Source organism: Mustela lutreola, chromosome 18 (assembly GCF_030435805.1).
Source record: "Mustela lutreola isolate mMusLut2 chromosome 18, mMusLut2.pri, whole genome shotgun sequence".
Taxonomy (NCBI): Eukaryota; Metazoa; Chordata; class Mammalia; order Carnivora; family Mustelidae; genus Mustela; species Mustela lutreola.
Genome location: NC_081307.1, coordinates 36,451,580 through 36,474,649, shown reverse-complemented (window position 1 = coordinate 36,474,649; position 23,070 = coordinate 36,451,580). Strand labels below are relative to the sequence as shown.

Here is a 23,070-nt window from a genome sequence, read left to right as displayed (position 1 = left end):
GGCCATCGTTCCAATCGTAACTTGGTTGGACCTTGAAACCGTTATGCTAATAGAAAGAAACCAGACAGAGAAGGTCACCTATTGTCTAATTCCTCTCCTATGGTTTATGTGGAATAGTCAAGTGCATGGAGACGGCTGGCTGAGCAGCAGTTGCCCGGGGTGGAATGGAGCAGCGGGCTGAGGGGTGGCTGCTTGGCGGGCGTAGAGTACACTCCTGGAATGAGTAAGACGTTTTGAAACCAGAAAGAAGTGGTTGTGGCACACACAGTGAATATACCAGTTGCCACCGCACTGGACACTGTAACATGATTACTTGTGCTTTGTGAGAATTTCAATTCAATTTTTAAAAGTCATCTGTGAAAATTGCCTCGTTGAGAGAGGCATTACATCTACAGAATGGGTTTGTATTTTAAAATAACTTTATGGAATCATATAAAGCATTTCCTTATGTTCTGAAATGTGTTGGAAATGCAGAGGAATGGCTTATTTTGGAACGAATATTATTGCCTTGAAAATCTGCCAGTCCAAGTCAGTCTTTTCGGAAGACGAGACCTCTTCTGTTTTCTGGCTCCAAAGTGTTCAGGACATACGCTCCCTATACCCTTTTCTTTTGTTATTAAAAACCATACCATCGACAGTCCCAACTTTTTAATCTTAATGTGTAACCTAGAAATAGCTTCATTGCCACTACTGTTTCATTAGCTGCTTGGTCCTTTTGTCATTTATAATGATGTATAATGTTTTCATGTGAGAGGTTCACTAACTTGCCTCTTGTCACACAACCACAGGGTTTAATCTGGTTGCCAGGATTCTATGGTGTTAGCCAGTAGCCCATAGTGTGTAGTTGTGGAAAAAACACAAATACTATTCTCCTGGTAGGAAAAGTCTAAACTGTGTACATAGTAGCAAATTCTCTTAAGGTGGTGTTGTTTGAGCAAATTAATTACTCTTATAACTGAGACAAAGAATCTATAAAATATGATTAGAAAAATATTTGTAATTTGATTAAAATAGCCGAAAAAATGTAATTACTATTTTTGTTCCTCTTCTATAAAAAGGAAGAGATTTGCAAATGCTGAGTGTTATGTTTTTATACCTCCATGAACTCTTACAACTAAGTTTTCTACCACAGTTGGTGGGAGCAAGGATGGGTAGGACAGGCTCTTCCCAGTGATTAAAGTAGAAAGTGAAGTATACTTTGAACTATTTTACAATTAATTAGGTTCCCAGAGGTTACCCCTGAGGCCTAAGTTTCTGACTGTCAGATTTGGTTTTAATCAGCAGATTCATTGAACAATATTAAGTCTTTCATACGCAAAGAATATTGTCATTCCCCACAAAGAAGGAAATTAAGGTCAATGTTAAGAAAAATTAGTTTTGGGGCACCTGGGTGGCTCAGTCCTTAAGTATTTGCCTTAGCATCCTGGGATTGAGCCCCACATTGAGCCCCGCTCTGAGTCCTGCATCAGGCACTCTGCTCAGCGGGAAGCCTGTTTTTCCCTCTCCCACTCCCCCTGCATATGCTCTCTCTTTCCTTGTCTGTCTCTTTATCAAATAAAAAAAAAACAAAACCCACCAAACTTTTTTTAAAATTTATTTTTTATTTATTTTCAGCATAACAGTATCATTATTAAAACTTTTTTTTTTTAAAGGAGAAGTTAATTTGATTGGTTCTGGTTTAGAAAGTGACATTTACTGATATTGAGCTATAGTACTTATCACTCTGAATTTTCTAATTATCCTTCGGAGAATGGAAAGTTGAAGCAGTTAGTAAAAGCACCAGAACTGCTAGCCAGCACTAGCACTGTTAATAATATAAACTTTTCAAATTTAAAAATAAAACAAAGCAAAGAAACATTGTGCTTTCCAAAGCTACATTAATTTATACCCAGAAACGCTTTGGGTTTATGCTATCTTGTTTTGTTTTGTTTTTGTTTTTGTTTTTGTTTGTAATAATTTGATATGCCTCACAAAGGAGTTCAAGCAATTGCAGGCTGTCACTATTTCTCTCTGCATTGTATTGGGTGTCTTAGTGTAATAAGGGAACTTAAAAAAAAAAAAAAGAAGAAGAAGTATGCACACAGATTGGGAAAGGAGTAAATAAAACTGTTTATTCACAGAAGATATTATCTACACAGAAAACATCAACAAATCTACAAAAAAGGCCCCACAACTAGTGAGTTCAGCAAGGTTATAGGATACAAGGTCAATATACAAAATTCAGTTGTATTTCTATGTACTAGCAATAAACAACTGGCATTCTGATTTAAAAAAATACCATTTATATTAGCATCCACAGAAATTAAAATATTTAAATCTTGACAAAATATTTACAGGAACTGCATGCTGAAAACTATAAAACTCTATGAAAGAAACCAAAGACCTAAATAAAAACAGCGAGATACTATGTTCATGAATTGGGAAAATGGATACTTTTTAAGCTGTCACCCTCCCCCCCTTTTTTTTCTTGAAGTATAGTTGGCATACAATATTATATTAGTTTTAGGTGTACAACAGAGTGATTCAACATTTATATATATTAGGAAGTGATCACCGTGGTAATCTAGCTACTCTCTGCCACTATACAAAGTTGTTACATATTAACTCTGTTTCCTATGCTGTACATTGCACCCAATGTCTTTTTTATTTTATTACTGGATATTTGTACCTTTTATTCCCCTTCTCCTATTTTGCCCATCTACTTACTCTCTTCCCCTCTGGCAACCACTGGATTGCTCTCTGTATCTAGGAGTCTGTTTCTGTTTTGTTTGTTTTGTTTTTTAGATTCCACATGTAAGTGAAATCACATGGTATTTGTCTTTCTCTTTGGTTCTCCCCATTTTGATCTATAGATTCAACTTAGTTCCAATAACAGGCTCAGCAAGATTTTCTTGTAGATATCAACGAGCTGGTTCAAGTTGCAAAGCACTTTTGAAATAGAAGAGCGAAGTTAAGTGGGATAATCACACAATAGAGAAATCTAGGTGATGGTTAAATGAGAACTCTCTGTACTGTAAGTCTAAAACTATCTAAAAATAAAGTGTTTCTAAAAAACAAGTATAATTGATGTGCCTTTATAATAAAAAGTGGCACCTCATGCCTTCTTGTTTCCCAGTCTGATTTTTCACTCCTAAAGTAGCCTCCTGATATGTTACTTACATATTTCTAAATACAATGATTTTCTTGCCATTTTTAAAAAAATTCACTTTGAGACATTGTCTGTAGAACTCTTTCTTTAGAAGACCAAAATAGGTCTTTCAGTCCCACCTCCTCTTCTGTTGCCCAGTCTACTCATTGTGGTTACAATTTTTTTTAACATTTTATATATACATATAAACACATTCACTTGCACACGTGTGTGCGCACGTACACACACACACACTCACACACATGCGCACAAGAATGAGTATTTGGATGCTCTTTGAACTGAGCCTTGTAAAGTATTACGACTCGTCTCTGATGACTTGTGTTTGTTGGTTTTCCTGAGCTAATCATTGACAGTTATTTTTGATTGCTTAGTTTTCTATGCAACTATCACCAACTGAGTGCAAGAATTTCTAAAACTATTGTAATTATTCTCTGAAATCTGTCTCCACATCAGATTATCTTCCAGCCCCATTTATTTTTTTCTCAGAGACACCACCCAGGAGCCCATTTGTTCTCTTCCCCTTGAGACTGGCTCTCTTGAGGTCTGCAGAGCTGCTGTTGGCCAGGGACTTCCCCATCACTGCGATCCCAGGAATTCCATTCTTGTTTGGTTTGGTCTATGTTTTCAAGCTAGAGGCTTTTATCAAATAGGTATAAAGTCATGTTCAATAACGAGACATTGAAAAGCTGACTGAAACTCTGCCTGCCCGAGGGGCATATAGATAATTTGATGTGAATGGAGGTTTTTGAGATCCAAGCTTTAGTATTTATGTCTTTTTTTCCCCTGGGCTGATCTCTGTCCCCAGGAAAGAATGGCTGGTTTCCCAGGGGAAGGTCTGGAGAGGTTTTTCCTAGTGTTTCCACCATTGCTCTCAGAACAGCCTGTCTGACTTGACTTTTGTCTTATTCCATGGGAGGTGGGCTACGGGAGAGGAAATGTCTTTTTTTACCCTGTTCTATACCCCATCTTCAGAGGTATCCAGTACCACCAATTTCTTTGCCTTTTGGAGAATCTGTGGAGAGAATTGGGTGCTTCCTATGGACCTCTTTCTCTAGACACTTAAGTTTGAACTTTCTTTGCCCTTCTAAGTTATTTACCATTTACGCACCTGCTTTGCAACTTCCAAAACATCCTGTTTTATTTGCTGTAGACTCTTCTCATTCTTTTTAATTCTATCCTTTTAGTTGAGTATTGGGGAGAAGGTGAAGATTAAGATGTGTTCATCTTGCTACGCGTAAACCATAAGTCACCTTCATTGTCTTCCTTGTAAATGGTGTTATCGACTTGCTTTCAGTACCAGTGCCATTTTCTGACTTGGGTTCACTGTAGCTACACTGACTCATATTGTTTAAATGAAATGATTAGATGTGTATAAAACGAGAGAAGACCTTTTGTGTTTTGCCTGGTATGGAATAAACTGTGTGGTCACGCCTACATTGTGGAAATTTGTCCTACCAATAGCTGTTAATCTAATAATAAGACAAGTGGTTCTTATTTAAATTCATCAACAGGGTTCAAGTTTTATGAACAACACTTTTAACATGTCGAAAATATTATATCCATTCACAGTGGTTGCTGAAATAACTCAGCCCTCGTTTTAAGGGCTATAAACATGGGATTTGGTCCTCTGTATTTATGCAACCCCAATACATCTTGGTTATTTTTATTCTATCACACATATGATGGGAAATATGTTGGGTTGACCTTTTAGTCCGCTTACAGCCTTAACTGTGGTCTTGCAGAGATATTCCCAATATTGAATATTCTACGAAGCTATAGATAACTTCAGCTAATGAAAGAATTAAGCGTGAAGTTTGCGCTATGTTTCTATTTGATGATTTCATTACAATCAAATCAGTGTTTTCTGCTATCTCTGTTCAATGTTAATTCCTGGGATGCCTGGACAAATTCAATTTATTAATTCACTTGCCAAAATTCTACTATAGATGCCTTACGGTTTTATTTTCATAACATTTAGAAAGGGACAAACTCAGAGAACATAAATTTTCTCCAGGAGGTTCGGCTGACATTTTAATGTGGATGACACTTGAGCTCAAATGCCGCATGCATTTTTAAGACTGGTTCCTTGGATTCTCTCCCTGGTACATTATGTTTCTCACTATCCACATTGCTTCATGTGAACCTGATTTGGAAGCTTTTTACACTTTACTTCCTACTCTAATCACAGACCTGTAAGGAACCACACAGATGTTGTTAGCATGTCTCTATAGACAATACCATACATTGATAAAAGCAAGGCAAACACTGTGTAACTTAAATGTTTTAACCACCTCTACAGAGCCAGGTAGAAACATGATTTCACTGTACCTTTTTTTTCATACTCTCTTTCACTGAACTTGTGAAGTTATCTATCTGTCTATCTATTTCTTATGTATGTATCTATCTATCTATCTATCTATCTAATTTAGCTGGCCAGTAAAATCAAGGGAAAGCAAAAGGAGACTTAACTGACAAAATGCTTGTGTACACACAGATCTAAGTGAAGACGGAATTAGGATCTTTGAGAACACGACTCATTACTTCCTCTCTCTATAGTGAAGACACATTGCCCTGTAATATACTCCATTCCCATTCTATCATCTGGGGCCCAGCGCCCTTAGAGCTTTCTCCTATCTTTTCTGGATTGTTCTTCTGCCATGTGCTAATGCCCCTGCAGACACAGCGATAGAAACAGGGTATATTATTATACCTCACCATAGGAATCTAACCAACCCAGTTTTCTTACACTTCTTCCAAAGCACACTTTAGCCAAAAAAAGAACCCACTTTAATCCTGCCTTGGCATGTGGCATTCTGTCTGTGCTGGAATGTCCTCTCCCTCCTCACTCTGTCTCTCTCTGTCTGATGAGCTCTTACTCAACATTTAAGACTCTGTTTAAAATGTCATCTGTGGACCCTTCCTTGATTCTCCTAGACCAAGTTAGTTTGCTTCTTCTACAGGTTCCCACAGAGCTGTTTTGAGAAATCACCATTTGTGGTTTGCCTTCATGCCTCCTGCCAGAGGGTGAACTCCTCTGGGATTGGGTTTGTGTTTTCAGGACCTAGCGTGGGTTCTTATTCACAGTAGGCTTTCAATATGTTGTTCACAGACCCGCAGTTAGTGAGATGAAGAAAACAGCGTTGAGGGAATAAATGTAGCAGTTTTAAAGTAAGATCCAGACCAGTGCTGAGAATTGTCATTTAGATTCTGTATCTCGTTTTTGTCTTTATTCCACCAGCATGCTCACTTTTTCTTAGAAATATTTAAGACCACGCTCCCATAGATGGGTCTGAATCTTAGAAACTACCAAACAGGAGAACTCTCTCCTCATCCCCAATAATTCAGCAAAATTAACTTGAGCTGTATGTAGCAATTGTAAAAAAGAGGGAAGATTCAATGAATGCGAGAAATGAAATTGCGGATGAGAAATAAATATGGGATATGTAATTCAGTTTGGTTATTTTTGTTATAAAATTCTATTGGTGCATGGAAATAGAAACAGATTTTCAGGGAGTTTGTTCATCAAGTAGAGATGACTGTAGAATCTTGAACATTGTTGAATTAAAAACAAAAACATCATTTTGATCATTTAAAATATTTGGGTTCAAATAACAATAATAAATAATAATACTGAAAGCTTGTTTATGAAACATTTTATCCTTCCAAAGCCTGGGAAGGATTTTCAAATGTTTTAGGAGAACTTCTGGAAATATTAGTCCATGTTAGAAACAAAGTCACTTGCCAGAAGGACTGCTTTTTAAATTTAAGCTTATGATCTATCTTCTCCTAATAAATGTGTTTTTTTTAAATTAATAAAATCCTGGAATATTTACTGAGGATTGTCTATAATGACTCCTTAAATTAGAAACTTGGAATTCTTAAAAAAGTATTTCATATGTTTGTTATTGGGGTGGTGGTTAGTATTTGGCTTCAGTAGGATAATAACCCAGGTTTCTAGTCATTGGAACCTTTTTTCCTTAAAGAAAAGCATTTATTATGCATAAGATTGATGCGGCATGAAGATTCTGATGGTACTTTGGTGTGTAAGACACATCTGGTTCAGATCTATGGAGTGTGTGTAGTCACTGCTGGGTTTTTTGTTTTATTTTGGCTGTATCTTCAAAGTGGTTTGTTATCCACTGAGAGCCTAATGAATCTATAATAAATGTTCTGCTTCTTGTGTCACTTATAGGTACTATGGTCTTTGGAGCTGGGTCACTGGATTTCCGAGGAACCATTTGAACTTTCTAACTACTTCCCTGCAGCTCCCGTAAGTCAGATGTTATTTTATTATGGTAAATACAATTTGGAATTCTCAGGAAATTACTATTTGCATAAATATGGATGCAATTTTTTTTAAGTTAAGACCCATTATGCTCACAGTTAAAAACATACTTTCATAGATGTTTTCAAAATAATTTATCCATTTGTGAGAACAAATATAGAAATGGGAGAATATTCTGCAAAAACTCTTGTGTTATGAAATCTTAAAGAATTTTTATTATGAAAGTCCTCGGGATTGAGAAAAACAAGAAATGAAAAAGGACTAGATTCTTGAGGAGGTGGTACGGTATTTCGTTTACTGCTTTAAGAAATCAGGCTTTTACTCCCTGTAGAGATAGAACTGATAGGTATAAAAGTCAGGGACTGCGAGTGGCATGATGTGTCCTTGTGTCCTAATGTGCTTCCCAAATGCAGCTTCAGCTTTATGGCATCTTAAATTTTAAATATTTCGGGTGCTTAATGGAAGCTCTAAATTTTTAAAAGATTAAGTAATAATTAAATAGGTAAATTCAGGTTTAATTGGAAACAGGATCGTGTAGATGTTGGCTTTCATTTTCAAAAAAGTTATCTGGTTTGTGACACAGTTTATCCTTCTGGAAGGTTAATACCTGAGTAAGAAGCAGCAGCCTTTGTCTGTGGCCAGGGTTGGTGTTATTTGCTGTTTGAGGATGCGTAGGACATTGCTCTCTCCTCACTGACTGATCTAGGTTGTTGGGTTGCTTTTGTTTTGGTTTTTAAGATTATCATGTTGATTTTCCCTCCACGCATAAATATTTTCTTAAGGAGAAAAAAACATTTCTCTTGGTATGACTGTTTGCTACACCACGTAAGGAATTGCAGTGTAAAGACTTGAATCCCTCTACTCTCTGTCATAAGAGAGTATGTGTAACTCTGTGTAACCCAGTGCGGCTTGTCTTTGAAACTCATTTCACCTGCCTGCGTGGGCACACGGCATCGAATATGTTGTTGCCAATTTTCCCATTCTGTCATTTCTCTACCTCCGTGTCTGCTGTGTGGGTGTTGAGATGTGGCAGAAGCTTAATAGTTTCTTGTGCAGTGGAGATACCTTCTTAGGACCAGATAATGTTTTAACTTGGTACAAAGCTGTGCTCTCTTGAACACGAAAAGCCTACTGAAATGTAACAAGAGAAACCACTCAGAGATGGTTTTTGTCCGGGAAGTGCGGCAGAGTGGTGGGCAGAGTGGTGTGCCTCCGGAAGAGTCCATGACCTGACTCGAATCATGCAGTGGATGTTACCCTTCTCAAATGGGGTTCGGGTGGGGGCATAGAGCGGGAAAATAAATTACACAAGAAAAAACGGAATAAAGAAAAAACATAGTAATAGAACAGCGTAAGGTGAAGACAGACATGAGGTAAATGCCAGTTTCAAATCTGGCCCTAAGCTTCCTAGCAGCAGCTGACTCCAAGGCAAATACGTGAGAAATTGCTTCCAAATTATACAGCATTACACAATGTACATTAGTGTTAATTGTTCTATGAAAACTTCAAATGAGTTAAAACTCTAGTGGTTTAAATAGTTTTGCAGCCCTGAGCTTAAATCCATGCTTTCAGAATTTTCTATAAGGATTTGAATCTACTATAAACATCAGATTTTGTTTTTGCATTCCAAAATGCCTTTTTTTTTTTTTAAACATTTGCTAGTGGACATTAAAAAAAAAAAAGACTTTGGGGTGAATCTAGCTTAGCTTGAGAAGAATAGCTTTATAAGTGCTTTAAATAGAAGGCTTTTTTCAACCACAAACTAAACTGTAGCTTACCTCTCTAAAATGTATCTTACTAGAAGAGAAAAAAAAGGACCTTTCTAATAGAATAGTGAGGAAAAGATAGTAAAGTCTCTTTGTCATGGAATTAAATGTGTAATTTTCTTCATCACTAAAAATCAGATCTTTCCTTGTCATGAGGCACAGTCGGTTGTTTCAGAATTAAATCACAAAATCGTAAATATTATCATAAAGGTTAAATGTAATTATCTAATAATTTATATTTAATTACTAAAAATACCTTCATATTTAACAGCCAGGCAGAAAAAAAAATAGTACAATCTTCATATAAACTGAAAGAACACACATTTCTATTAACTTCAGAGATCCTGGAAGCTTTCACCATTTAAACTTGAAATACATATTTGAGCATTAACTTAAAACTACGCTGTCAACACATTCGTAAATATGCTGACTTCAAAATGAAAGTTTAAAGCACCTAAGAGGAGGAGCAAAAAATGCATTAACTATGTTTTTCCCTTCTCCAAATATTAAACTGCGAATAAGCACTTCCCAGAAAAATCCCTGAATATACAATATATTTTTATGGCTTAGAGATTTTCTTTCTTCCTTTCAATTCCGAGAGTGACGCTGATTTCAGGACGTATGGATATTTACACAATCTATAAACAGGGCTGAGAAAAATGCAGCTCCAAGGTTATCTCTGCTGTATAGCCCAAGTGTTCTGTTTTCCAGTTATTTACGGATGAACTCCGCACAACATTCTTGGTTGTGACAACAGAGCCTGTAAATCGTCAGTCTTGAAGTCGCAGGCTTCGATGGATCTTCACGGGGGCGTTTCCCGGGTCACGCTGCCAGGCTGTGGCGGGCGCACGGGTGATGCGGGGTCGAGCGAGGAGGCTGGCGGGGCTCAGAGCGGGAGCGCGCGGACCCCTGCGGGACCCCTGCGGGACCCCTGCGGGACCCCTGCGGCCCCGAGCGCGCGGCCTGAGGTGGACGGGGACCCCGAACGCAGCCTTGTCTGTTAGAGCTTTGGGCTTCGGTCTCTGAAAGTCGCACAGTCGGCCGCCGCTCCTCAGGTGGGTGCAGGCGTCTAGAAACCTGCGGGGCGGATCATCATGGTCGTGGCCTTGAGCGAGTAGCCGGAGCCTTTCCAGTAGTACCACTTAATACCGTTGAACTTATTTGTGTTCTGCTTCTGTGGGTAGTACATTCCGTTCAGGTTGGAGGGACCGCATGCATCAAACCACCAGCCTGTGAAAGGAAGGCGCAGAAGGAATTAGGAACTAGGTCAGCCCAGCTCCATCTCCCCGGGGCGCTGGAAACCCTGGGCTCCCCCACCCGTCACATTCCGTGCATTTTCAGCAGACGCACGCCGATGTTCAGGGGTATAGAATGAGCCCTGCTGACGTACGAGAGCAGTGGTGGTCCAGCTTTACCCAGGGCAGGTCCCAGTCCCATACGGCACATGTTTCCCCAGGCTGTTGTACTCCGTTTGCCTTGTGTGGAAAGACCCGTCGCCCATAGACATGAATGGCACGTGTTCCCTGGTCCCCATTTGGTGACCGGCACAGTCCAGTGGAAGACGTGGATAAGTCAAAACACTAAATAATGCATGGAAGATTCTCCCTGGATTACTCTCCGTTTCCAGCAACTTAGCGGGCCAGATGGTTCAGGCTTCGCTCCTTCTACCAGATATGTATATATGTAGATAGATACATCTATAGATATATATATATTTTAAATGACTCCAAATTTTAAGTACTTGGGGAAGTTGGATGAAAAGGAAATCTTTAAGTCCTAGAGACAAGAAGGAAATTGAAAGTGATCATGGTGTGCTCACTAAAGAGAGGGGAGCCGCCTGGCACAGCAGCACGGGGGCGGGGTAGGTCTGCGTTGGCACCTCAGTGGCTACAGTTGGGGTTTTGATGCTTGTACCTAGAAACATGAGTGTGCCAGAAGCCTGGTTTTCAAGGAGAAGGAATGACCTAGATCCACGTAATCTGAATAAATCTTAGAAACAGGGGCGACTGGGTGGCTCAGTGGGTTAAAAGCCTCTGCCTTTGGCTCGGGTCATGATCTCAGGGTCCTGGGATCTAGCCCTGCCTCAGGCTTTCTGCTCGCAAGGAGCCTGCTTCCTCCCCTTCCCCCACCCTGCCTGCCTCGCTGCCTACTTGTGATCTCTGTTTGTCAAATAAGTAAATAGAATATTAAAAAAAATCTTAGAAACATTGCATTGGAAGTACACATACAGTATGATGCCATTTATGTAAGATTTCAGAATATAGGAAAAAACAACTGCTCATGATATCCGCATACCTACTACATAAATAACTAACGTGAATGAACCTGAATTCATTGCCCACCCGTGGGCAAGTATGGCAGGACAGCTTTAGTTGTATCTGTAAAACTTTATTTCTATAGGAAAAAAAAAAAGCTGATGTGAAAAGAATGATGTAATTTTTTAAAAAAAAAAGATTGTATTATATTTACATATTGGACTGTGATGATCAATTATTTCATTCAGTTACAGCTCATGACTTGAGCTGATTCAGATTAACATCGGTTTGATAAGACATTTGTGTGTGTTATTCAGAATCCTTCAAAATACTCAGGAATGTTGCGGACTTACAGATCCTAGAGCCTATTGGCTCATGTCACTATAAAGCTAGCAGTCCCTGCAAAAACCGGATTACCTGGGGCCCAGACCATGGGCTGGGGTCTGACATCCCACTGCTCCACTTTCTCTCTTGGGCGGTGTGTTTCTCCCCCGTCTCTTTCCCATTCCTACTCTCAGCCTAAGTCTTGATTTGAGTAAATAAACATATTGTTTCCTTGGTTATTAATGCACTTCTCCTACTCTCTTGAGTAGCTCATGACATACGGGTGGTCTGAAAGCCACCGCCCTCTCGAGTGCACAGCTGGGCTCAGTGTGGGAATGGCAGATGCGAAAAAAGGATTCAGCACATTTGGTCCCCCCAACCCACCCCTTTCTCCCTTTCTAGGGTGAGGGAGAGAGGCAGCTTTTACACAGTCCTATCATTGAGATAATTATTGAAATAAATATAGCTAATAGAGAAGCTCTGTGTTGCCGGCATATACTATGTGGATACATATAAATATATTATCTAAAGAACCACAGGACTGATTATTTAATGGATTCTAAAATTCTTTCAGGATTATTTTAAAGATATACAAATTATTGAGTTTCAAACTATTTTCATAAATAAATCCTTTCTCTCAACCGTAAATGATTCTTAACTGATACGCAAACCACGTGATAAGCTTCGATCTTGTTGCTGTGGTGGCCTTCTGTTCGTCAAATTAACTGACCATGGCTCCTGCCTTTTTTTCTCCTGGGTGAGTAGTGAATGAAAGCTTAGTAACATAATTCGTGGTCTCTGCAAATTAAACCTGTCGACTTGCTGTTTGCCCTTACATTCAGTTTGTACTCTCAGCAGAATTTTTGTTGCTGGTTTAAGTCTTTCAATATTTTTAAGAACTCACTTGATAGCATTTACCAAGCTTTTTTCTTGTCTAGGTCACAATTAACTGATTCTGGCCATTTGATTTTTAAACTTTTAGAAATTGGAAGAGTAAATTTTCTAGCAGTTGGTCCCTGTCTTTGAACTCTTAAATGTTGCTGGATACTAATCTGGCCATTTTTAAGTGTCTGTTAAAATTGTCTCTTCTTCCTGGGTGTGGTTTGGATTCTTTTTTAGAGCAGTCTGATACGAAAAGTAGGGAGTAAGAAAAGCATGAGCGTAAAGACCTTGACTCAACGTGGACAACTGTTGATTTTAATTTGGTGCACTAAAAAACAAAAGCAAAAACAAAGCAGGTTGGCTAATTAGTTTCTTTGTAGGTATTTGCTGTGTATTAATAAAATCCTTAAAGAAAGATACCTGGAAATTCCATGTGTGCAGAATGAATTATTAACTAGAAACACTTCTATGCTAATGAATCGATGTCACTGTTTCTGTTGCCGTTCTGAATTTTTAACCTCTTTGATAAAGCAAAATGAAATTAAAGTGTGGCTCTGATATCTGTTCCTCAGCGAGCACAAGCTCAAGAGAGCTTGCAGGCTATCAGATGTCCCCTCCCTGTGCCTGAGTGAGGTCCTGGAGAGACAGTTGGCCTGCGGACAATTCCAGCTCCACATCACATTCTTCAGACTCAACAGTCTGAAAAAGTGAAAAACAAATCTCCCTACATCTAGTAAGTCTATTTATGAAATGTGGACATTGTCACCGATCACAAGTTCAAGTCCAAATAGCCAGCCTTTCACTCTATGAAATTCTTCCTTGCCAAAACAAATAGGAAGAGAGAAAAGTCATCCCACCTCCTGTGAGCATTTGTGAACATTTGCAAATACATTTGTCGTTGTCTGCATCCTTTGTGCTAAAATCATTTCCTGGTTGGCTTATGCTGCTTATTTTGCCGGCCGTCCCTGTAAGTCCTTTAAGGTGAATCCTGCAAACATGCAAAGAAAAAAAAAAAAAAAAAGAAGAAGAGAAAATAACATAATTGGCCTGGGCTGTTAATTGACCATAGTGGAAAATTTTTTTATAATGAAGAATTCCATCCTGCAGAAATGCATTCTGTACTGGTTAGTGTACTAATGCTGGACAAAGTATTTTTGCACTGGTATAAACAGGAACCAACTTATCATCAAACCCTTGGGCAATGAGAAATGTTTTCATGAAACCTTCAGCTCGTATCACTTGCACAAGCATCAGCAGGGGCTGCAGGGCCCTCCGCTTTCAGATAAACAGAACGGGGAAAATACATGTGAAAAGGTCCTCTTTCCAGGTTTCCAGACATCATCGGTACAGAAATGAGAGTCTTGAGATGACCAGACAACGTAAAGCATCATGATTTTCAGACTAGTAGGCAAGGAAGGGATCATCGGATTTAGAGTAGATATCTACAGAACTATGTAGAACACACATTCTTACGGCTGCTTTGCTTCATTTCTGTGTAGTATTGTAATGAACTTGCTAGGCATTGAGAAAGGAATGAACATAATATTAAGTTTGACACCAGGTAGTAGCCTGTACTTTTAGAAGACTGCAGAAATCTGGCTTGCATCAGTCATGTGTATGCCAAATAACAGAGAGCAGGGACAGAGAAAGTGTGGTAACACTGCTTCCAGAGAGCCCATTGGCAGATGGGCACGGTACAGCTCAGAGTAGGTTTCAGGTGCTGCTGGGTGGCTCTGTGGGATGTGATGCCACTGTGTTGGGACATGGGGTATGGCAGTGGGGGAGCTCAGACCATTGAGTCTTCTTTACCTGGGGATCCTACAAAAACAACCCCTGTGATGTCCCTGGGAGAATTGTACTCGAAGTCCCCAAAATGATGCTCATCTTTTGCTAAACCACTACCTTGAAAGGAATATAATTTCCAAGAATTCTTGTTGGAACAGAGGGTAGAGAAGAGAGGAATGGTTCTCCAGGGACTGTCTCTAACCAGACTGTGCCAGGCACTTATACGCATGTGCATATGGAACGCATATACCAGCCCTGAGAGGCGGGCTCTTCTCCTGTTTTTAATGTATAAAATTGTCGAGGTTCAGAGATAGCAGTGTGGTAGAGCTAGCATTTGTACCAGATGCATCTAACTCCTCAGTTATGGTTCTACCCTGATAGACCTTTGCCAGGGATGTCTGTTTATTGAGGAAGAGTTATGAAAAGATGGGGGTAAGGAACATGCCAAGTGGAGATCCATAATGTGTTGGTTCTAAGTCACTTTTGTGTTAACAGCTTGGATTTAGAATTGCTTATAATATTGTAGCTCTAGAGACCCCCATCATGAGGCGCTGGCTGAATTTCTGAATTTCAGCATTATCCTCACGTTTCAAAAATGACCCTGGTCCCTGGCACAGCCTCTGATTACCTGCTGCAAAGCATTTTTGGAAGTTCTACTCGTCTCTGCGATTCTGAAACACTTGACTTTCTTTCCAGGCCCGTCTCGTTAATCATGGATAGGGCTGAGATAAACCACTTCAAGTGTCCTTTCTTCTTCCCGGCCTCTTCTCTCCTTACAACGATGTCAGTTCTTGCGGGGCTCATTAAACATCCCCAAAGGCGAGCAAAATCTGGGAGAACGCTATCTTTTATTTGTCTTTATGAGCAAGGTTGTATCATTTTTAAATCCTTCTATTATATGGCCCCCTGGTTTATAGTTGGTTTCTTTTAAGTTTGGTTATTAAGAATAACCACATTTATTGAAATGGCTTTATATTGGTATCAGTTCGAGTTTATAGAACAGTGGAGTGAAAGAAGCAGTGCCAGCATTGAATAATGAAATCTGCATGTTTGCGTAGGGCTGCCAGAATGTTTTTGAAGAGTGACCAGTCTTTAGCTTTTAGTTTTAGGGAAAAAAAAAAATTCTGTCCATGCATTTATCCTTTCCTGATGACATTTATTTTTCAGTTTTCCAGCATTTGGGGAACACTTCTTTGGAAAAAACCAACTCCGTGGCTACAGAAAGTGGTAATCTGAGACACCTGTGTTATTACTCAGATATGTCGCGGTCCCTTATCACGCCGCCATGTTTTACTGGGATAATTAGGCTTCCATGTGCCGTACCCCGCCTCGTAGGTTAAACCAAGCTTTAAATGAATGTGTGCTTTTCTACATGGCATCTCCCCAAACTGGTCGCATTTCTAAAGGAAGTATCTGTTAAGAACCATCTCAGTTTAAAGTATTTTTATAATGTCAGCATACAAGGGTAATGACCCATTTTGTAAAATCTCCTTATATAAACAGTCTAATCCTTAATTTTTGTGTTTCTTTCTTTAAAAAAATTTTTTTTTGTTTCAATTCCTCTGTTGTAGATTCCTAACTGTTGCCAGTTGAAAAAATATTTTGCTTGGAGGTAAAACAATGACCAACCACTCGTGTCTAAAAATTCATTGAAGTTTTGATCTCTTTGGAGTCAGCTTGGAGCTGCCATGAGGCACCAGCACCTATCTTTTCATTCATCTGCATCGTTCCAAGGAAGCACTGCTCTCTCTACAATGAGAATTGGCGGGCTCTGTTTCACTGACTTTTTAAAAGTCATGTCAGTGTTTGTGGGTACATTAATTGTCTTCAAAATTTTGTCCCCCCGCCCCCCACTGTTTATAAAGCAGATGTCCTGGACGTTCTGTAGTTCTTAGATTGTTGAGGATTCTAGAACAATGGTTCTGTTGTAGTTGTCCTGTAGTAGTTCAGGCAAGATGTTCAGGCTGTGTTTCTGTGCTGTTCCTTCACTGTGACCCTGAAGAAATCAGCTCAAGGACTTTGAAATCATGTTTGTTTTCCAAGCTGTTCAGAGGTTGGGTTTTCCATTGAGCAGAGGGTCTGAGTTGGGCATTAATGGGATTTAGGTGAGACTGTAGGCCACGTATGACTGTTTCCTGGGATGTTCCTACTGAACTTTGTTGATTTCTGACCCACTGTTGGGTATTTTCGACTCCTCCAGGGCTGTGTTGGGGACCGAACACTTCTTTGGTGCCTTCCGAGACCAATTCCCATGGCACCACCTGGCACCTGATCTCACTGTTCTCCCTCTAGCCTTGCATGTGGGTTTTTGGGCACCTCTTTCTACAAGACCACGTGCAGGAGTGTGCTTTTTCCTGCCGTAGGCTGTTGCTCATCAGACACCCGTCTCTTGATGCCTTCACTGCTCTCCAGCTCTAGTCTCACGCCACTTTAGAGCCAGATACTAAATTCTGAGTCAGGGATGCCCATGCTTTTCTTGGAACATTGAACATCAGTGCCGCCAAATGCGTGGGGCAAGGCAAATACTAAGGGAGTGCTGTGAATCGGCGGAGAGTAAAGGACTTGCATGCCTAACTGTCCCACCTAATTCTGCTGCTTTTAAACTCGGTAACTCTTCCTGACTTTGGGGTGGAACGTAGCAGTCGAGTGTGCTTTAACTTCAGAAAGATAGATTTAACTGTTAAAACCTTTTGGAAGAAAACCATCTCGTCATAGGTAGACCTCTGTTATGATATTGGCACGAAATTTTTCTACTATGGACACTACATTCACGTATTTCAGAAATACTTGTTGAATGCCCGTTATCTGCCGGGCAGGTTCATCTACACTTGGAGGATACACAGCAGAGACAACAAACAAAATGCTGTCCTCGTGAAGTTTCCCTTATATCATTAAGACCAAAGTTAGAACTTTAGAACTAGATAAACCTCCTGAGAGGCAGCACAGAACAGTAAGAAATGAGACGTTCTTCCATTTAGAGTGCCCTCCCAGTACGGATCCTGTAGCGCAGCGCGGCTCTCGCTTTGTGGCCTGCTCACCCAGCAAGTCTGCTCCTGTTTCTCAGTTACATACAACTCACCTGTAGTTAAGCTCTTCGCCGGAGAGATAGAAATGTTCATACAGTGAGTGCGCCTCGTTGCCCTCCCAGTCTTGAAGGTGTATTCTAAGCACGTAGGGCTGTTGGTTGGTGACTTGGAAAACGAACTCATTTCCCAGCCAGTGTTCACCAGAAGGGTTCCCAAATCCCTGAAATTCAAGTGGTAAAATTCAATCACCTCATTTATTTGTTTTTTTTCCTCCAGGTATTTGAAATCAGTCGTCTCTCCGTTTAACAAGGGATGACTACCAGATATTTAGCAGGAGTAGATTTTTTTTTTTAAAAGGTCAGTTTTAAGAAACCAAGCTGCTACTGTAAGAAAATTAGGACTGGAGTAATTAGAACTACTTGGGGAATCACCAGTGGAAACACCGTAAACAGCTTTGTTTATCGCCATGGGAAGTTCTGTGAAACTGTTGTCTTACTGAAAAATGCAGAGCCTGCCATTAAAAATAAGCCTCACACTTGCATGCCTTTGTTTTGATACATAGTTTACATTGACGGGGTCATTCGTTAGTGGGGAGACTGAGACACCAGTGAAGAGGAACACTTTTATAACAAAAATAGTCAACAGTCATTGGTTAGTTTTGGATTTGTGGTGAAGGTTCAGCAGATCTTGAAAGCTAGTTTTCACAAAGAAAATTATTTTCAGATGGCTTAAAGACTATTCATACCACTTTATATTCTTTCCAAGTCTTCTGAAAATCAACACTGCCATCTTCACGCCGCTGAATGACCGTCCACCCGCCTCCAGAGGTTTCCATGTCGCAGTAGGCCTGCCAATGGGAAGTGCACGGTTACTGCGTGGGAAACACCAGTGATTCAGGGCTGTGTCTGAACTCCCAGAAACAAGACAGATGTGGATACCTACAATGCGACTTGTGCTGATAGGGTTCTCTGGGGTAAATCTTTGTGGTCGCCCAAGAAGCAGATGGTTTTCAATAAATTGAAAAGCATGAATTTAAAATAACGATGAAAAATAAACAGTAATATAACACGATTTCAGTGTCAATGAGAAGAGGACTCTCTTGTCATCATCTGTGCTAGGCTAAAGACCCACCCCAAACACTGATCTAGAGATCACCGTTTCTTAGAGATGTGTTGTGATTGGGACGTCTTGGTGGTTTGGCCGCAACCCTCATCCCCCACTTGTAGAAATCTACCAGCTGGTGTTCACGGCTCCAGAAACCTTTGTGGTGGTTGTCGGTCCCTATCAACTCTGCAGAGATTTGTGTGGAAGGAATACTTTTGCACTGTAGGGTTTCCAAGACCCCTGTTATATTATGCTGTGGGGTTAGAAGGCTTCTTCCATGCGGGATAAAAGTCCGATTTCTCGGTCTGTCCCTCAGTATGTGAGATTGCGCCCCCTGGGCACCCAGTAGGATGTATGTGACCTGAGAGTAGCCTGACAGCTCTGCGCCATGGATCATGACTTCGAGCTTCTCTGCACTTTGCTCACTGCCTGTGGTATTTCTCCTCTTTTTATTTTTGCTTTTAAACTGGCTTGGTGGGTTTAAACTTTGTTCAGAACACAGAATTCCTTCTTGGGCCAGGAGCATGCATGCTCACTTTCCACTCGGCAGGAGTTTTATTATGAAATTAAAAACCCCTGCAAATAAGATTACATAAATAGTTTTAAATAATGAGATTATAGTAGAACGAAAAATTTTCCCAGAAATTCTGTTAAGATAAAATTTCCTACAGCATTCGAGGTAGTAAATATGAACGTTACCACTTAAAACCAATTCGAAATAGTCTTCCTCTGCTGTTTTCCTCCGTCTTTTGGGGACATAATGGAGATAATTTTGGCAGAGTAAGTTTAAATGTGAACTATTCTGCCTTTGTGAGCTAAAATCCTGAAGAATGGGGGATAAAAGAGAACCAAGAACACACCTAGATCCAGTCTTCTGTTATCAGTGACTTGCCTGGTGTCTCATCTAATGAGACAGCTGCCCTGGGAACCCAGCACCCCTGTTCTCCAGCAGATTTCTCTCTGCTGCTCTTCCCGTCTCTCTCCACAAAGGCCCCTTGGCCCATACTGCTTTCCCTGATGAGCCTAACATTTGGGAACATATGTTCCATTAAAGAAGATTGCATTTATTAAGAATAAAATGATTTCCCCATTTTAAATTAACCAAACAAATAAAGTTGATCTGCCTAAGGTGACCCCTTATTATCTCCCTGTATTGATATTATTCTTATCGTTAATGATCCTGTTATCATTGCTGTGCACCTCTCTGTTCCAAGTACAGCACTGGGCACATTGCATATGTTATCTGCAATCTTGAAGCACTGTTGTTGTGATATGGTAATTCTGCACTTCTGAAAGGAGGAGAGATTTAGTGAAAAGATGTAGTGAAGTTAGATTGATTTGATCAGAGTCATTCAGCTATTAAGTGGAACATGGGACTTGAGTAAGATCTCCTAAATTCCTCATTTTGTACCTTTTCTCCTGCCATGGGAGGCTGGCAAAAACAGGGAAACTTGACCCTTTTGTTAGTAGGCCAGGTCCCTCAATGCAGCTCCAACTTGAAATCAGTTCATGAATAATACTGCTTCGAATTTGCCTGTGGTCCACCCAATGGACAGCTCACTTCTCTCAATATTTCTTCTAAAAAACAGTTTGTTAAACCAGCTGAAGAAGCTCTATTGGTTTGAGGGGTTTTGTGTGCACAGACAAGTTACTTCCTCTGTGTCCTAAATGGCATGCTGGTGGGTGGGAAGACTAGATACGGTTTTTAGTGAGCCTGTCCTTGTTCCAAGAATATTTGATTCAAAAGCAGTGTTATAAAGTCACAGATACTTAAATCAGAGAAGAAGTTTGTCTTTGTTTGAAAATCAGAGTCCAGACTGGCTAAGGAATTTGGGTTGAAATGGGTTCAATACCCATTTATAATGGTGTGGAAATGGGTTGAGCCACACCATTCTTTAACTCCACCAGGGACAACGATGAGATGATTAGAACATTCCCTCAATATCTCTTTGTTCCGATTAAAAAGAAAAAAAAGAACAAGGAGTTCATAGAAAGTGAAGTATCATGGTCAACTGAGTCATGAAGCTTTCAAAGGAAGATAGTGTTCAAAGAGAGTTGTCCACAGAGCCAGAGGGCACTGAGTGCGAACGATGAAATGGCTTATCTCCCCATCAGGAAAGCAGACTTCCTCAGAGAATGCCCAAGACCTCACCGCTCCAGCTACCACAAACCTGAGGGCATTAGTACTTTTGTTAGCACACTATTGCATGGTTCAGGGACCTGCTCTCTTGCTCTAAACCTGGAAGCCTTTCAGTGTGTAGTGCCTGATTTAAATGTCAGGCTTTAGCTCTGAGGCCATGGTGAATGACTAGTGAAATAGTAATCACCCAGATGAACACTAGGAGACAGGCGCCCTGTGAAATTTGGGTAAGGACATTATTGTGTCTCTGACCAGCAAAAGCAAACTCACAGGTCTTCGATGCAGTTTTTATCTTTTGCAGAAGCCTAATGAATTTTTCAAAAACAAAGTGGAAATATGTAGGCTCTTTTGGAAAAGATTGGCCCAAAGATCTGTTGAACATTCTTTTACTGAATTAGGTGAAACAGGGCAAAATGCAGAGAAGTTATCTCCAAAACTTTGGGGGCAGTCAAAATGATAAACAATTTCATTTTCTCAAATAGATGGTTAAGTTCTAAGTCCTGTCATGTGTGCTGTATGTGCATTGTCACCTCAAAATCACTGTATGACTACAGTTACTTCCTCACATTACAGATTCAGAAACAGGCCTCATACAGGGTAAATGACGTGCTCAGAGGCACAGATTGGCAGAGCCAGAATTTAAACTCCAGTCTCTCAGACTTTCTCTCCCTCGATCAGATTGTGAATTACAGGGTCTTAAGTCTGGAAGGGAATCTAGAAGCCACTTAATCTGGACCATTTATTTTAGAGATGAGAAACTTGAGGTTTGGTAAGATTGTTGTTTCCTGCTGTGTCAATGAGTTGTTTTTACTGCAAATGTTTAAAAGAAATATAAATCCTGATGTTTCCAACCATGACCTGAGACTCCCGTCATTTCCCAGGACTGTATATTTTCAGCTTGCTGGAGAACATTTCAGTGAGACCATCGGGCTGGCTTAGTGCTTCGGGAGGGGAGCACTGCACCGAGTCAGGAAAACGTTTACAGAGCGGTGGGTTGGTGCCGTGTAATCAGCAGTTGCCCTCTGGATTTGCAAAACATGCACATTGCACAGATATCCTCTGCCCTCCTGCTCCTGCCACCCCTGTCCCCATTGCTCTAGGCCAAGAAGAGACCAACATCTGGTGACAGACAGTAGTATACAGAGGATTGTTATGAAAACCAGATTGCAAAGGGGATTGAGAGCCTTCCTACAGGATTTGTTTGTTACTTTCTCATCTGCAGCAGGCAATATGTGTGTGTGTATATATATATATATATATATATATATATATATATATATATATATAATTCCTCACCCGCCCCCGCTAATGCCCTGCTTCTAGAGCACTGGGGACATTAACTGATTTCCAAGGTTGATTTAAAGCAGCATGAATGAATTAGAAAGATTTTCTTTGGACAGCATTATCTTGAATAGCACAATATTTATCTTTTAAATTCATAATCAAAGTCTATGTTACTGTTTCAAATTCTGTGTACTTAAACCCTTAATGCTTAGACTTTTGAAAGTGTTCTTTTCTTATTAGCATTTTAACTACAGAGGATAATACTGAGTTCAAAGAGATAATGGTTCCAGGAACCTCTAAAATTCCCATCTTTTTACAATATCAATGGCTTTTTCTCTAAGTGTTTACCTTGGTTCAACTTGTAGAAGCTACAATGAAATGCAGACATATTTATAAGCATTTAATATATATAGTCATCTGATAATTATGTAACAATTCATACGGAGTCTCCTGTAATATTTCACCTTATCAGACCTCTATGAGAAGCCACATTGAAATATTCCCTGGGCCTTTTTAGTTTTCGCCCCCACCTCCCATCTGAAGCTCAGTGTCTCCCGAGCGACAGCAGGAGCCATGCTCACTGATTAATCCAGAATAACTAAGAAAAATTGAGTTAAGCTATGGACTAATTTTGTAGAAGAAAAGGAGCCACTCTCTTTGATGGTGTGTTTTCAGTCTTATAGCCAATGTTAAATGGGGTAAGAATAACCAACCCCAGCAGTCCTCATGGTGTAGCCTGTGTACTTCTGGGAGTCCCGGAGACCCTTGCTGCCAGTCCACAAGGCTGACACTGTTGCCATAATGACATGAGACATTTTTGGTGTTCGATGCTGTGACAGCGTTCGTACTGATGGGACACCGGTGCTGGTGGGGAAGTCAGCATCACGGAAAGAATGAAGGGAGCAGCACACCCTATGTCCGAGTCACCGTGTGCTCCCATCACACCCTCGCAACTGGGAAAAAAATAAGTCAAAATCACTTTGGGACCTCATCGAGAAAGGAGTAGAAACCATTAATTTTAGTAAACTTCTGCAAGCTGAGGTACCTCGGTTGTGTCACAGGAAAGCTTTC

The 23,070-nt window shown here is 40.2% G+C and overlaps 2 protein-coding genes across 4 annotated transcripts in view; one reads left to right on the top strand and one right to left on the bottom strand.

The window, feature by feature from the left end:
* MCPH1 (microcephalin 1) overlaps nt 1-23,070 on the top strand; it is a 240,908-nt gene that overhangs the window by 103,852 nt on the left and 113,986 nt on the right. For both annotated transcript variants that reach the window (XM_059155872.1, XM_059155873.1), the window contains one exon: nt 7,341-7,418. In XM_059155872.1, the coding sequence (XP_059011855.1) occupies nt 7,341-7,418 (78 nt within the window). The remainder of the gene's footprint in view (nt 1-7,340; nt 7,419-23,070) is intronic.
* ANGPT2 (angiopoietin 2) overlaps nt 9,397-23,070 on the bottom strand; it is a 53,427-nt gene continuing 39,753 nt past the window's right edge. For both annotated transcript variants that reach the window (XM_059155874.1, XM_059155875.1), the window contains exons 6-9: nt 18,217-18,318; nt 17,525-17,691; nt 13,518-13,648; nt 9,397-10,429 (exon numbers count right to left, since the gene is read on the bottom strand). In XM_059155874.1, the coding sequence (XP_059011857.1) occupies nt 10,269-10,429; nt 13,518-13,648; nt 17,525-17,691; nt 18,217-18,318 (561 nt within the window). In that variant the 3' untranslated portion in view covers nt 9,397-10,268. The remainder of the gene's footprint in view (nt 10,430-13,517; nt 13,649-17,524; nt 17,692-18,216; nt 18,319-23,070) is intronic.